This window comes from Pithys albifrons, chromosome 5, assembly GCF_047495875.1.
Source record: "Pithys albifrons albifrons isolate INPA30051 chromosome 5, PitAlb_v1, whole genome shotgun sequence".
NCBI classification, from domain to species: domain Eukaryota; kingdom Metazoa; phylum Chordata; class Aves; order Passeriformes; family Thamnophilidae; genus Pithys; species Pithys albifrons.
In genome coordinates, this window is record NC_092462.1 from 59,710,234 (window position 1) to 59,725,548 (window position 15,315).

Consider the following 15,315-nt stretch of genomic DNA (forward strand, 5'->3'; position numbering starts at 1 on the left):
AAAACCTATGACTTTTTATTTTAGGTGAAACTAATAATGACCATGTAGAGAAGATATAACCATATTAACTGAGTCCTGTGAGTATGTGTCTGAGTTACGTGTATGTGTCTTATCAGATCTCAGACAATTGATAATGCCATGTCCCTATGACCTAGTCACAGAAGTTCCAGCAGCATCTTGGGCATTTGTGTTAGTGAGTGAAGAAACTGTACTTTGTCATGCCTTTGTGCAAGGATCTGTTTCTTACCTTTTGTTTTTAGTGTTTTGTCTGGGCTAAACTCCTTTTCCCTGTTTAGCATCTCCCAGCAACTGACATCATCTTTGTTTTCCCTTCTGCACTGCATTTCTCAGCCCTCATTTCCTCTCACTCCTGGAGTGAAGATTCTTTCTGTCTTCAGAGATTTACAGCCTCACCTTTTCTCCTAACAATTCAAGGGTTTGGTTTCCCAAAGGGTTTGGTCTTCTCTTCTTACATCTTTTTACTGCTCGTTCTCCCCACTGCCTGTAGGCATTCTTCTGCCCTGATCTTTTTCTTTTTGGAGTGTTATTCTTAACAGCACTTTATCTGTCTTTGTCCTCACCAAGGGTTTACCCTGCCCTTAGTCGACACCAGATAATTCTCCTTCCCAATTCTGATAGTCCTTAGGAAACTCTTTTTCAAATCCACCACTGGCAAAGTGGGAGCTTCTTGCCTAAGGATGGCAAGTACTGCCAGGAGGTGAAACTGGAAAGCTGCCTTACCTGCATGGGGCAGGGGGGAAGGCGCAGCCTTACGGCCCCTCTGGCTGCAAGCCAACGTGGCCTGAGATGGAGCCCTGGGCCTGCTCCATGGGGAGCACATACTGACACGTGAAAGGGCTGTTGAGCAGCTCTCAGCTTCTCTTACCTGTTCTTTTTCCCTTTTCCTCTTCTCCACCTCTCTGACTTCACCCTACTTGGCCTTCTCTTCCTTCCCCTTTCTCTTGTAGACTTGTTTAAACTTGTTCACTAACTGTCTTCTTCTCACATAACACTACTGATGCATTCTTCTTTTAAAATGCCATTATCTTAATAGCGTGCCTTTTTGTGTGTGTGTGCCCTTTTTTTCTACATTTTCTGTCCATTTATTTATTTCACTTGTACAGGCCTCATCTTTTTGAAACAGTGTGCACATTAGAAAAAAAGACCTGTAATATTGTCAGTTTTCTTCAGGCACCTTTCCAGTGCATTTAGTGTAACTGAGGGGAACTGAGTCTCTTTGCGTGAGACAGGCAGACCGGATCCTGGACAGAGCTCCAGGGCTCAACTGTTCTCGTGTGCTTCTTGGCTCTGTTCTTTCAGCGTCGCAGCAAAAATTGAGCAAAGGTTTTCTCCATCACTTACTGGTCCATCCAGACCTAGAGGGGATTGCCAAAATAACAGAGCTTATGAAAGGTGCCAACACTCCCTTCTCTGATGACCTCTACAATGCTCTAGCAGCCCAAGAAGGCTCAGAATGATTTAATCTTCAGGCGATCTCTGCTATAACAGATCCTGGGCAATGCCTGTGCTGCTGCTTGTATGGCTGGCTGAGCGTCTCCGGGGGGTAATTTGTAGCACCCAGCCTCTGGCATCTTCTCCTGGCGGAAGCTCAACCATTTGAAGAGAAGGGGAGGGAGAAAAAAAATCCCAGTCAGGATGTTTGCACATGCTGTTCTCTGCGTGCTCGCCTGGGTGTTTTGCTGAAGGACTGGGACATCTGCAGAGAAGGGAGAGCGGCGGCGGCTGAGCGTGCCCTGTTTGCGGCTGAAGTTCCTCCAGCGCCGGGGGCGGCGAGCGGCGGGGAGGGGATCGCGCTACCCGGAGCGTACAGACAGACCTGATTAAAATTCAAGCCCAATGGCCTCTGGCATAAACAACATTCATCAGCCCGGGACTTGCAATGGATCTAAAGCCTCTCGCAGCAGCTCGGCAGAAGAATGCAATCGGGAAATGCACATGAAAATGTGCAAGAAGATTGCCCAGCTGACTAAGGTAAGTCTCGCTGTTGCCGCTTTCCCGGGGGAGAGGAAGCTGCCCTGGCCCGGGCGGCGGGGGTGGCTCGGAACTGTCTTTTCTGGTGGCCCCTGTGTGAGAGGAGGGAAGGGAATCGGGTCCTCTCTCTTGGGGCGGTTACTGGGAGCATCACTGTGCTCAAACTTCCTTCTGAACAGTTCCCCGCGGGGCTACAGCCCAGCCTTGGGGGCTGCCTTTGTGGCAGACGATGGACGTCTCGCAGTTAACTGCTCTAATTACCATGCGACCATAATGAGAAGAGCTCCGGCTCTGCGAAGACGCGGGGTTTGCCTGTGAGCTGTTCGGAGGGATTGAGAGTATCCGATTTTTTCTCTAGAATTACGAAGATGGCAAGTAATTTGCATTTTATAGGTTCACGAGTAATAATTGTTGCAAAGCTGCAGCCAAAGCGTGGCACTACAGTACAATAGTACTCTGATCGTAGTTAATTGTTCCTGATGTGCCCCAGTAGCGACACTTCAAATGACGTTTGTAAAAGGTAGGAGTTGGCGAAGAGGCAGGACTAAATTACGTAGGATATTAAACTTTTGGTCAAATACTGAGCTACACTACATTTTCTACACCATGTTCAGAAATAAGAGAAAATATGTAAGATGTTGGCAGTTACCGTCTAACCTATTGTTACGCTGCATCTTTGTCAGGAAGAAAAACCTATTTGCTACCCTTGTTTACTAATACAGCTTTTACATGTCCTGTAACCTCACTGCAATTGATAGAGACGTTTTAACAATGAAAAAACACTGACAAAATACAGGTCAAACAATAGGAAGTCATTCAGATGTTCAGGTTAGAAAGGCTTACTAGTTACAGTGCCATCATTCCCATCTCATGATAACTATCTGTGATGATGTACATCATGTGTATCAATATATACACGAGGGCTACTTGTAATTACACATACACTTGGTAAATTATACTCAGTGTACTATACCAATACTTTACAGGTGATTTGTTTATATGTTTGTTCAATAGTATTTGTACACAATATGATCCTTACTTTTTGCTCCTGTGTTGCAAAATTTTATTGCAGTTGTTTCTTTCAGATATTTTTTTGCTAAATTTCTACTGTTAAAATGTGAGAGGGTTGATTTCTTTACTTTTAATAGAATTTCCACTCTAGATACTTTTCAGTCATCTGAAATAAAGATGGTTTATACCTGAAGCTCAAAAAAGTACTTCTGAAAAGCAAATCATTCTGCTTTGGAATGAGACCTTTAAGAACCAATTTTCTCTGCAATAACACTACACTTATAGAGAACTCACAGCAAAATTGGAATTTAAATCATATGCTTCCCTTTTGAATTCTGGGTAGACTAATGCTGAACCAGCAGCAAACATGTAAGAAACAAAGTCTGACACCAGATTAGCTGAAAAATGGGTATATGGGAAATGTATTATAATCATTTTTGGCCCAGGCACATTGAGAGCTCCCTTTCAAATCACTGTTTTCTTGGCTTTATTGCAAACAGGATAATGATAATAAAATCCCTCCAAACTTTAAATGGTCCTATAGTGCATTCCTTTCTTGTTTCTAACCTAGTTTGCAATGCTGCTGTTCTTGCACAGCTGCAGCTTCCTGTCTCAATGACTTTAGATTTTCATTGATGAGGAGATGATGATCTCATTACTCATCCACTCAGCATTGTGCCAGGTGAGATGAGTACAAACTGTGTAAATTAGATGTAGGATACAGACCGTGACTTCAGTTCTGTTTCTTTGTTACATAGTCAGTAGTGGTCTGCTCCTACCCTCAAAGGCAAAGCAGGGGTGTGCAAAGGCATCACCAGGAACCAAATTGGGTGAGGTGATGTGTTTTCATTGTTGCATGTAGTGCTGATTATGTCACAAGGCACTGGTTGGTGCAGGGAATCTCCACAGATTCCCACAGGTCATCTGGACACAGATCCTGACAGCTGCTCCCATTCTGTTGCCCAGGTATTTCTGCTTTTGGAGAGGCAGAATATAGGAAGTTTTCCTACCTTCAGTCATACGTTTTTCTGTTCTGCACGTTTTTGGCTGTAGCAACAGAAGTACAAAGCTTTAGAAATGTTTTGTTTGCTTTGGGCGGCAAACTGTTGTTGTTTTGTAGCACATTAATTCTGAAGTCACTCTATTCATATGATTGTAGCAGAATGTATGACGTTGTACTAGTAATTAAGTTTAAACTTCTCCATCAGACACCATACTCTTGGAGTGCTGTTTTCTGGTTCCTTGTAGAGCATAACATGGAGTTTAGAATGCATGGAGAATTTTATGACACTTTGGGTTTCACTCCCTGCTGCCTCAAGCTACAAATTTCTAACATCCACTGGCTATTACAGGATTTTCATGTGTTTATGGATTGTTAGGACAGTCCTTTGTACTTGAAATAGGATGAAAAATGCATATGAACTTTTGATGAGTGTTGAGGAAAGTGGATCAACTTTCATTGACAGGGCAGTCCAGGCAGAGCTGGTAAGAACTAGATACACTGCAGATATGTATGTTATTCAGGCTTTCTCAAACCTTTACCAGTGGGACTCAAACCAAACCTGCTGTTCTGGACTGCAGTTCTGAAACCAAGCCTAATATGAGTAACTAGGAAGGTGACATTACCTGGTGATCAGAAAGCTACCTAAACCACAAAACATTTCTGTTTCCTTCTTACAGACAAATTCCTGGATACCAATGAAGGAATTTTTAAATTTTTTTTTAATGACAGTAGATAGTTACCGTGAAACTCTTCTTTTCCTCTCACGGGTTCATCTGCCTCTCTATTGTGAATTTGGGAGCCTTGTCATAAGAAGCATGTTTTACAATGCAGTATTACTGGTAGAGTGCATTGTTACTAAAAAAAACCAAGCAGCTGGGCAAGAATTTTGTATATATATATGTTGGATACCACGAGTCTTAACATGGGAAGAGAGTGCTGATGCAAGGAAAAGTTAATTGCTGGTAAAATGCACTTATGAACTCTTTTCATTCCTTCGGGGAAAGAAATGTCAAGGGGAAGCAAGTGTGTTCCTCTTCTAGAGGCAGCAGAATAGGCAGATGTTCCTGAATGACTCTGTGTGGAGTAGTTCAAAATGTTACATACTCTGCCTGCTTATCACCACCAGTCACTAGAAGGTTTAGCCCCTCAGCTCAGTCAGCAGGGTAGAAAATATGAACTTTATATAATAAGCTTCAGTGGAAAATCACCCAGATAAGCAAAACCCACTTTCCTTAGTTACTTAAGGAGGGATGGTTTACTTTTGCACAAAAAATGTAAGCTCATATTTAGTTCCATTATCTTCACTCAGTGGGTGGAAATTTCTAAAGAATTAGCAAGCAACCTGGCATGTGTGTGAGGGCATAGACTCTGCACCACTCCAGTGTCTTGCAGCATGGTTATGTATTAGATTTGCCATAAACCTATCAGCCATTTTTTGTTTATAGGAATGAAATATGATCAAATTCTTATAACTTATTCTGGAGGCATATAACAGCTGAGCAGCTGTAACAGTGCACTTCTGTGGTCTACTCATGTTCCTTTTGAAATATATTGCCTTTTTCACATATTGCCTTTTTCACATAGTTTAAGATAAATTTATTGACCTTATTTCCTGTGATGTGCTAACAGTACTCAGTAACCAATGCTTACAGTGGTTCAGCTGTTGTGGATTAGTTATTATGCTGCCATAGCTCTCCTGTGTGCTTGAGGCTTTTTGATCTCAGCTCTCTAGAGAAGTATTCAATATTCAACAGAAATTAAGCAAAATAGAATAGCATAAAAACTAGGATCATGCTTTTGAAGCAGCAATATTTTTCCTTTGGGCAAGGAATATTAAAAATATTTCCACATAGGTGAAGAAAGAGAATCTTTTTATAAAACTGCTTAAATTATGTGCTAACAACACTAATAAAATCGGCTACCAGTAACCCCTTGTGCTTTATGATGTATTTGTTTGCATGATTTTTGAGTACAATTTTTTATCAGGGTTTAAAAGTTAGCATTATCCTTGCCTACGAGCTGACAAGAATGTGTAGAATTTCTTAAATTGTCCTCACTGTGTTACAGAACTAAAGGGGAACTTCTGGATAATTAAATGCGTGTGCTGTGTTATATAATTGTGTTGATGGATTAGCCGAAAGTAGTATTAAAGCCACTACTTCTATTAGGAAGGAACCTGGAATCTTATTATTTGGATAGATAGAAGTTATTATTTAAATTAATTCATGGTATAAGAATGATATTTCTGTGTTGGAATTACCTCCTTACTATACAAATTTGTCACTGATTATACCAATTTGAAGAAAATTTGACAGCCTTGGTAACTGACAACTCAAAACTACTTTACAATGGAAAGTACGTAATAAATTCAAGTCTCTTGATCAAGGAGTCCTAGATAATGTTTATATACAAAATGTTATGCATGTTATTAATATGCATGTTACAGGCATTAGGTAATAAAATAGCTAATGATCCACTAATTGTTATATTTTTTCATGTTCCGTCTTTTCTTCATGGGTAATATTTAAAAGTATGGTTTTCAGTGACAGTATGACTGTACCTCTCTCTTAACATTTCCTTTAACCAATATGTAGATGCCAATGTTTTACAAATGTGTAAAATTACACCAAAATTAGAAGTCAGTGCCAACTCAGTTAAAGACATTTTTAAATATTTTGAAGCTGTGTATTTTAGGTTTTCAAACACTTCAGCATTGTGTTTTGTATATAAAATACTTTTTTCCAGAGAGTTATCGGGTTCTTTCAATCCCCAGTCATGTTTTCTTTAGATAAAAGAGTGTTTGTATTTTATTAAAACATCTGTAACACTGAGGTAGAACTGTTGCCACTGTTGCCACCTGTACAGTCGCATCTTAAACACATGAGCTGCCTCACTGTATCAATTCACTTGTTTTTCCTGCCTGAACATAACCAGTCTGACTTTACGTAGTGCTGAAGGGCACTTAACCTATGCTTTCAGTAGGAACAGATAAGGCATTTTTTGCTTGTGCTTAAAGCCACCAGGAAGTGTGAGAATGTGGTTAGTGCAGTACCAAGACTGAGTTATTTTATCCTACCTCCCACTGAGGCATAGTGGCTCAGGCTTTGCTGTGCTGGTTCAACTTGGCATTTTACTTAATGTGTATTCATTTGTCTTTCAAAGGGTTTGGAGGCAGCAGAACATGTATAACTGAGGAAATGCTACCTTTATTTCATGAAGAAACTACAAACTGACTGTTTTCAAACAGTTGGGGTTTTAATTTTTTTTTAAGTTAATAACCTGGGTGAAATTCTTATGAAGGAAGATTGTACCTTTTTAATGTAGTTGTCATTCAAAACTTTGCATGATGTGGTTTTTAGATGCTTAAACACAGTTTTAAATCAAAACAGGTTACCAGCAGACAAGTTTTCTGTTTTAATTATCTTTGGAAGCTGCAGCGTCGTCTTGTGACTGTGCACTGAGTGGTTGTAAATATATAATCCTCTTAGAGGGTTATAGAAGAGCTACCTTTAGATGTAAACATGAGATCACAGTTGAATATATTTTGCTTTTTTCATTCAGGAAGAGAGACTACAAGAATTTGAGTAAAAGGTTGTTAAAAACTATTGCTGGTAATAGTAAATGGTTTTACAATGTTGAGATATTTCTACTGAGATGCTGATGGACCTTTGTATTTCATAGAACTAACGAATTGTCTCAAGACTATGGGACATTGCAATGCAAATATGGTGCATTGCCACTACACCCTTAGCAGACTGTTTCCACTTTTTTTGGTGATAAATGCTAGTTAAATTTTCTTGGGTTTGTGATCATTGATATAATCTCAGGAAGTGTCCAACATATGCTTAAGTTTCTTCCTGAAATGGGAGTATTGGCTATTTCCAGTCTAGTTTGATTTTACTGTGAGAAGTGTTTGGGTAAAAATTTCATGGGTACATGAGGTAACAGTGTAGTACTAGGATGTGTATTGTTATGTAGTCCTGTAATTACATAATAATATGTTGACTTTGCTTTGAAAGTGAGGGGAGAAACTGAAAGAAACGTATCTTTTCAAAACCACTGTGTGCTGAGGTCCATCTGGGCCAGTAGGTTCATTCTGATTGTGCCCAGTGAGTTAAAGGAGCATGACATGTCTCTAGTGCACTTGTGTAAAATATTCTCATTTCCTCCAGTGGTCTGTGAGATTTTCAGAGACTGGCAAAGTATTTTAGTACTTAATATCCCTGACTGGATTTTTATTCAGTACAGTTCTCCAATCACTTCTTGAATTCATGTGACCTTTCAGCTGAATTTGCTTACAGCAGCACGAACTTAAATTTTGATGCCTGCAGAAAGTGGCATTATTAATTCATGGATACCTTAGGGTTCTGATGGTTTCTTTTCTTAATTAACAAAGTATGTAGAATATATAAAGAAATCTTATTAAGTTTTAAAAAGTGCTGTATGAGATTTTTACCTGCAAACTACAGGGGAGTAAGAATTTGATTCCGTCTTTAAATGCATTAGTGTGGATTGGTTAGGAAGAAACAGTCCATCTATACTTATCACAGATCTACATCAAAGGCAAAACCTGCAATAACTGCCCTGTTTTAAACAAATTATAATTTTTGTCTGTACAGAAATGTGTAGTTGTATTGGGAAAATCTGTTTCACCCTGGGCTGTAATTAAGTCAACAGTTCTACAGTTTATACTTGCAAGATTTACAAATTCTACTATATTTAAGTAAATACTTTGAAAGACAGGAATCAACTGAGATCTTACTTCACAAGTTTGTTTGGGTGCTGTATTTACTGTAAAATTGGACAATGTTGCTTCATCATCTGTAACAAGATTTTAAAAGATATTTTGGAAGGGTAAAGTTTGAGGTAAATATCTAGAATTGTTTAAAAAGCAGACAAAAACCTTTGAAAGCCCTGAACATATGGCTACAATTTTAGACTCCTGAAAGAGCTTTAAAATCTGGGATGTAATGAAACATTGTCACAAAATAGAGTGTTAATTTGGCAAATTAATTCTATCATCATTATCATTAACTCACATTTTTGAAGCATAATAGAGATCAAAGTACTAGAGTATAGAGCTATCAAACTGTTCTGTGAGTTTTAGATATCCAGCTAAATTATATGTGAATTAAATGGAAATAAAGGGCTTTTTCCTTCTATTGACACGGAATTGTTGACTTTGCTTCTGTATTAAAAATTCACCTGGACTACAGTGACAACAATGGACAGACAGAGAACAAAGATATAAATGTGACTCATATCGAATAGATTTTCTATTTCTTGCACATTATCCATCTGAAAGAGCTTCATAAGATAGAGTTGAACTAGTCTAAGACTGTAATAGCCTAAGATTTATAAGAATATTGGAGATCTTAAGGAATTATGCAAGAATTTCACCAAGATAGAAATTACAAAATGTGAAGAGAAGGGACTCTGAAATCAATCAATTTGACCTTTTTGCTTGCCTACATATTTGTGTGTGTGTTAATCTACACTGATTTGTCAATGTTTAAGCATAATCTTTTAAAGTATTTTCATCTAGTTCTGTGGTTTTTAAGAAACAAAAATTTTATCTAATTTTTACTGAAAAGTACTGTGATCCTCTGACAACATTGGAATACAGCTTAACCAGATAAATATGCTCAAGATGAATTTGGATCACCTCAGGGAGAACAAAGAAATAGAAATGTATTTCATGTAAATGTCATGCTGACTGATTTTATTTATTTTAGTTCTTAATTGCATACAATTTGTAAAAAAAAAAAATTAAATAGGGCTTTTGCTATGTAAACTTTGCAAAATTATTTCAAAGTTATGTGGAAAAGTGTTTTGACAGATAAGATACAAAAGGAGTCAGGAACTGTAAAAAAACTTGGCAGAGAGGCAGATTCTGCAACGATCTGGGATGGATCTTGCATTATTTCACGTATTAAGTAATGATGTGGAAGTAAAAATAAACAATATATTAAAATTAATAGATTATACTAATTCAAAGGGAGTCATAAGCATTAACCAAAATGGAAAGAAATAAAGAATACAGATGGAAGGTAAAATAAACTGCATTCAGTTAATGAACACTCAGTATCTGTTTTAGTTTGTAAAGTGCCGGTTAAACAGCATGAAGTGGGATACAGACATGGAGTCAATGTGAAGTTTGAATGTTTGGAGTGCCAACTTTTTTAAAGCTTCTCTCATACTACCCATTTATGTATTTATGTTATCAATGGTTGCTGCAACTATTTGGATGCATAAAATTATTTTTTGCCTTCAGGAAGCAAAGGTGAAATTTCAAACTTGGTTCATGAAGTCCCTCATCATACTTTAGAGCAAAATGATTCAGCTGAAATCAGCAGAGATGTAAAATTGGAGGAGTACCGTAGGTAATCATAGCCTAGGCTATACCTTAATTAAAAGCCATTCTTCTTCAGTGATAGCAAGAACAAGAGACTTGTTAGAGTATTAATTAATAAAATGTGGGAGGTGGTTTTATTTTCTAGCCTATAGAGTTAGTGACAGAGGAGGCTAAGGAATAGAGGACCCATTCATTTAAATAACTGAAGTTAATAATTTCTCTGTCCTTTGATTTTAAAGAGACCCTTGTAAGGCTGATGTGTTTATAGATGACTTCACTCTGCCCTAGTCTGCTTTGGAAGTAGACGAGAGGCATTCAAAGAAACATTCCCCTGCTTGTGATGACAAGATGCTGCTGCCAGTAGTGAAAAGGAGATGATGCAGTCACCTGGCATCAGTGAGCCTCTAGCAGTCTAATTATAAATGGAACCTTATCTCCTTCACTGCTTTTTTTAGAGTGCTCAAGAGTACCTTGTTTGGCACTCCCATACAGGGCCTTTTCTCCTTCTTGTGTTTTTGTTGTTTTGTTTTTGATTTTAGCCCTTTCTCCATCAGGAAGGGTTGTATCCACTAGCTTGGGCCTGAAGGAAGAACACTTAATGATCTTTTGCTTTTTTTGACTCACCTTAGCATCCTCACTTGTCACCTTCCATACCAAATGGTCTTACCTCTTATTCAGCTAGTAAAGCAACCTGCTGGAACCATCTTTTTCATTATGATAGTCAGGTCCCTATAAGAGTAGTATTTATCACTACTGTAGGAAAGACAGAATGCCTTTTTTGGTTTGGTGCTTTAGCTTTGTCTTCACTGATGAGGTGCAGTTGAATGTTTTGGGGGGTGGGTTGTTATTTTATATCACCGTACATAAAAGGAGAAAGAAAATGCCATTTAGATTTACAATGGCTGGAGGAAAGAAAAGGGCAAATAAGATGTATTCATATTCACTGCACTATTAATACTCAAGTGTATGTGTGTAATAGTGTTTATATCAACCTGCCATACAACTCTCAGGTGCTATAAATCCAGTACAATGTTTCCCAATCCATTTGAGTTTGGAGAACTATAAGGAGGCAGTAGCCATTTGTATTATGCTAGTGACAACAAGAGTAATGAAGTGCTCTTTTCAATTGAAAGAAATTCTGCCTGTATTGTCAAATGGTCAGTTTTAGAGCTGCTTTTAAAGGCTGTTTATCAACACAACTGTTATGGGATTTATACATTACCCAACTGTGTGTACACTCACAAGGAACAGATGCTGAAGTAATTTTTCTGTATTTTTCCTTTCAGCCCATAAAGACCCAGATTCATCTCATATAAGTCCAGTCTCTAAAATGAGGTTTCTGGAATAGGAGTATCCAGTAGTGTGAGTGGCTTAAATTTCATGAAATAGAGCAGCAGCCATCTAAAAGAAGTTTATGATACTAAGGAGTCAGTTTTAGCCCTCAAGCTTGAAGATTAAATCTAAGGGCATGCAAGTCTTCATTGTGGTTCTAGCCACAATTGAACAGAAATCCAGAAATAATGGATGGAGCAGGGAGGCCAGTTTCTTCCATTCTTTTAGATAACTCCCTTAAGGTGTTGGTGGTAATCTAATGCTTAGCGGATTTGAGGAAATCTCTATGATTGTCAGACTTTAGAGGAATGCAGATTCCACTATCAGCCTGAATACAACGTAATATGAGACAGGCCGTGGGTGATTTACTAGAGACATTAATCATTAAAAGTGGAAGTCTGGGCCTCACAAAGGTGGATAGTAATTTCTGTTTTACTGATGGAATGAAATACAGAAATATGATCATCAGCATCTGACCTAGTTAATTGAAGAATTGCCCAACATAATTACTGGTCATTCAGTGTGCAGAATGTGGCAAAACTAATCTTCTCCTTTTAGTTTTTATGTCTGTCTCCTGAATTGTCAAGAACTGTTCATGGAATGATTTTAGTTAGTGAAAAGGAATCTGCTCAGTATGCTGCAACTATTTCAATTTCAAAGGAAAAATAGTTACAAATAACAGAGAAGAATAAACAACTTGTAATCTAAGGCCCAAAAATAGACGTATCTAAATGCAGACAATGACTTCTTGTCTAATATTCCTCAGGTGCTGTTACTCTCTTTTGTCACATATTTATTCAGAAATATATCCAGACCACGTTTTTCATTTGTGACTTTTAAGGCTTTTCTAGTTAATTCATTACTGCCAGCGAGAAAGTTGACTACACACAAGATGTATTTGTGTGTTTGCTTTCATTTATGGTTGACCGAAATTCAATATGTTACTCACATACAGATAGCACAAAACATGGTTATACATAGATAAGGAAAGTCAGTAGTTCTGGAGACATCTTTGGGGCTTATGCAACACATTATAGACTCGTGGCACTTAATGTGGTCAAGACACTTATTGGACTCTCAATTAAGACTTGCCCTGAGGGAAGGATTGAAGATTACAGGGCCAAAATTCTAGCATAATCAAAAATTAGTTGTGACCTGGTTTGTTTGTTTATTTATTTATTTATGGCTATGATTGTCTCAAACATTGCCTAAGAATCTTTTGATTAACCTGTGGGTTCAGGCAAGACCGGATGTATCTGTCAGACCTTGTGTACAAATTCCAAACCTAGTTTTGGAGAGCAGTAATTTATCCCTAAAAAAACTGTAACCAAACAAGCGAGTAGAAAATCTTCATACATGTTAATACATAATGTGATGTTCTGAGTTAGGTAACTATGCCCAGTAGAAAATGGGTTAGACCCTGCATGTCCTAGTGATGATCTGAAGAGGCAAACATGAATCTTTTCAAGGCAATTACTATGTTGTGTGATCATATGTAACTGTCTTGTAAGTTTAGCATGAGCATTTATTCTTCAGCTACTGTGGGCTTCTAATAGCATTTTCTTTTCAAAGCAACAGGAGGGTGCTTGTACAACACCTTCTGTGAGAGGCCTTTGGTGTATGTTATGGGTAACAGATGAAGTCTGCTTTAGGGTAATAACTTGCCTTAAGGCCAAGAAAATTATTATTTTGCATTTTGTAGAAGAAATTAAAGCATCAAAGGTTTTAAAACAGATGTTTGGAAAAATTACTTCTCATTATCAGAAGGACACTTGAATCTGCCAAAATCTGTTTTCTGAAATTTATGGCTATTAACTAAAATGTGGGAAAAAAACCCCAAAAACTAAAACGCTTTGCCTGAACACTTCTCAGAATCAAACCAAAAGATGCCTGCCTTCCTTCCTTGTATTAGAGATCAAACTATGGTCATGAAGTGACAAGTTATCAAGAATAAAAAGGAAATTTCTGACAAAAAGTGAAAAAACTATTGCTTGTCACAGTATTGTCTTCCTTTCCTTATAAGGTTTTGCAGTTTATAGTTGTCCTTTCTGTTCCTAGTGGGGGAATATAAATCAATCAAAAAGAAAACTACACAAAGAGCCACAACCACCAAAATACATACTGATCTATAGCAATAATTCTCTTTTATCATTTAACACCTTGATGAATATAGTAACTGGATATACAGCTACTGTTCACTAGATACTTTAATTTTTTCTTTTTCTTTTTTGATAGGTGATCTATGCCCTGAACACCAAGAATGACGAACATGAGGCCAGTATACAGGCTTTGAGAGAGGCTCATGAGGAAGAAATTCAACACATTCTTGCTGAGACAAAGGAAACGATTCTCCAGTGTAAAAGCAAAGTTGAAGAAGAACAGTTACTGAGAAAACATATTCAGGCCCTTGAAATTGCAGTAGAACAGCACAAGAGGTTGAAGGAAGAAGCCTTGGCAGAGTTAACATTGTGCAAAAAGCAGGTGGAAGAGAAGGAGTCGAGAACAGACATGAAACGAGCACAGACAGTCCTCTCTAGAGACATGGTAGATACCAATGCAGGCTTTGAAAACAAGCTTCCACATTTAAATCAGGAGTTGGATGGACTGCTAAATGAATGCAAAGCACTTAGAAGAGAAAATCTAGATAAAACAGTAAATTTAGATGAAAAATGCAGTGTGGAAGGACGTGCTCTAATAAATGAAATGGAAAACCTGAAAATTAGGAACCAGAATGCAACTGAAGAATATCTTCAGAAAACAAGCAAACTGCAAGCCCCTTATGAGAGAGAAAAAGAGACTTTGAAAAAAGCTATGCAGCAATCTGTGATAGAAACAAAGATGAATTGTCAGCAAAGAGAAACAGAGCAAAGGAAGAACTCAGAGACTGAGGAAGGATTTTTGCTGCAGCAAGTAAAGAAGCTGGAGGCAGACCTAGAGGAGAAAAGCCAGAAGATAAATGAGAGGAAGAAGCATTCCCAGAAGCTGAAGGAGAGAATACAGGTAGAGTATGAGATTGTCATCCCTATCTTTGCCTATGAAAGTGCAAATTAACAATTCTTTGAAATCTGGGAGAGGAGAGGTTTTTTACATATCGTGTTGAGTCAAATGCCTTTTAAACAGTAAAGCGATTTTAGAGGCTTAGAATGGAAATAGGAGAGGTATAGAGCTGAGAGTTTTAAAGAAAGAGTTAAGATGATTAGTAACTCATTAGGAGAACACTTTGAACACTAGACTTTGTCTTCCCTGAGGAAGGAGTGAGGTAAAATTCATCTGTTGGCTGAACAGATTTGCACCTTTCCTGCCCAGAAACGTGAAAAGAATAGCAAGCAGCCACTGCTGCTAGCCACGAGTGTTTACAGAGTACATTCTTTTCTGTGTGGTTCCCAATAGCTCAGTGCATGGATATGAACATGAGATAAGAGACCTGAGCTGCAGGTTGTGAATCAAGTGCCACTTATGACTCTTGCAGCAGTGGCTTGTGCTGAGTGCCATTTAATGAAGTGTCCTTTACACCCATGAAGTTTTACGTGCTGAGCCGTGAGGCTTTTGCTGTTAGTTCTCCCCCCACACTTTGCCTGTCTGCCCTCACTGCTGTATCTCTCATATGTTTGCAGCACACCTC

General features: G+C 38.2%; 1 protein-coding gene across 2 annotated transcripts in view; it reads left to right on the forward strand.

Annotated features, from left to right (window-relative positions):
- The first annotated feature begins 1,431 nt into the window (after positions 1-1,431).
- The window catches only part of FAM184B (family with sequence similarity 184 member B), a 38,836-nt gene continuing 24,952 nt past the window's right edge, over positions 1,432-15,315 (forward strand). For both annotated transcript variants that reach the window (XM_071556738.1, XM_071556739.1), the window contains exons 1-2: positions 1,432-1,992; positions 13,929-14,693. In XM_071556738.1, the coding sequence (XP_071412839.1) occupies positions 1,858-1,992; positions 13,929-14,693 (900 nt within the window). In that variant the 5' untranslated portion in view covers positions 1,432-1,857. The remainder of the gene's footprint in view (positions 1,993-13,928; positions 14,694-15,315) is intronic.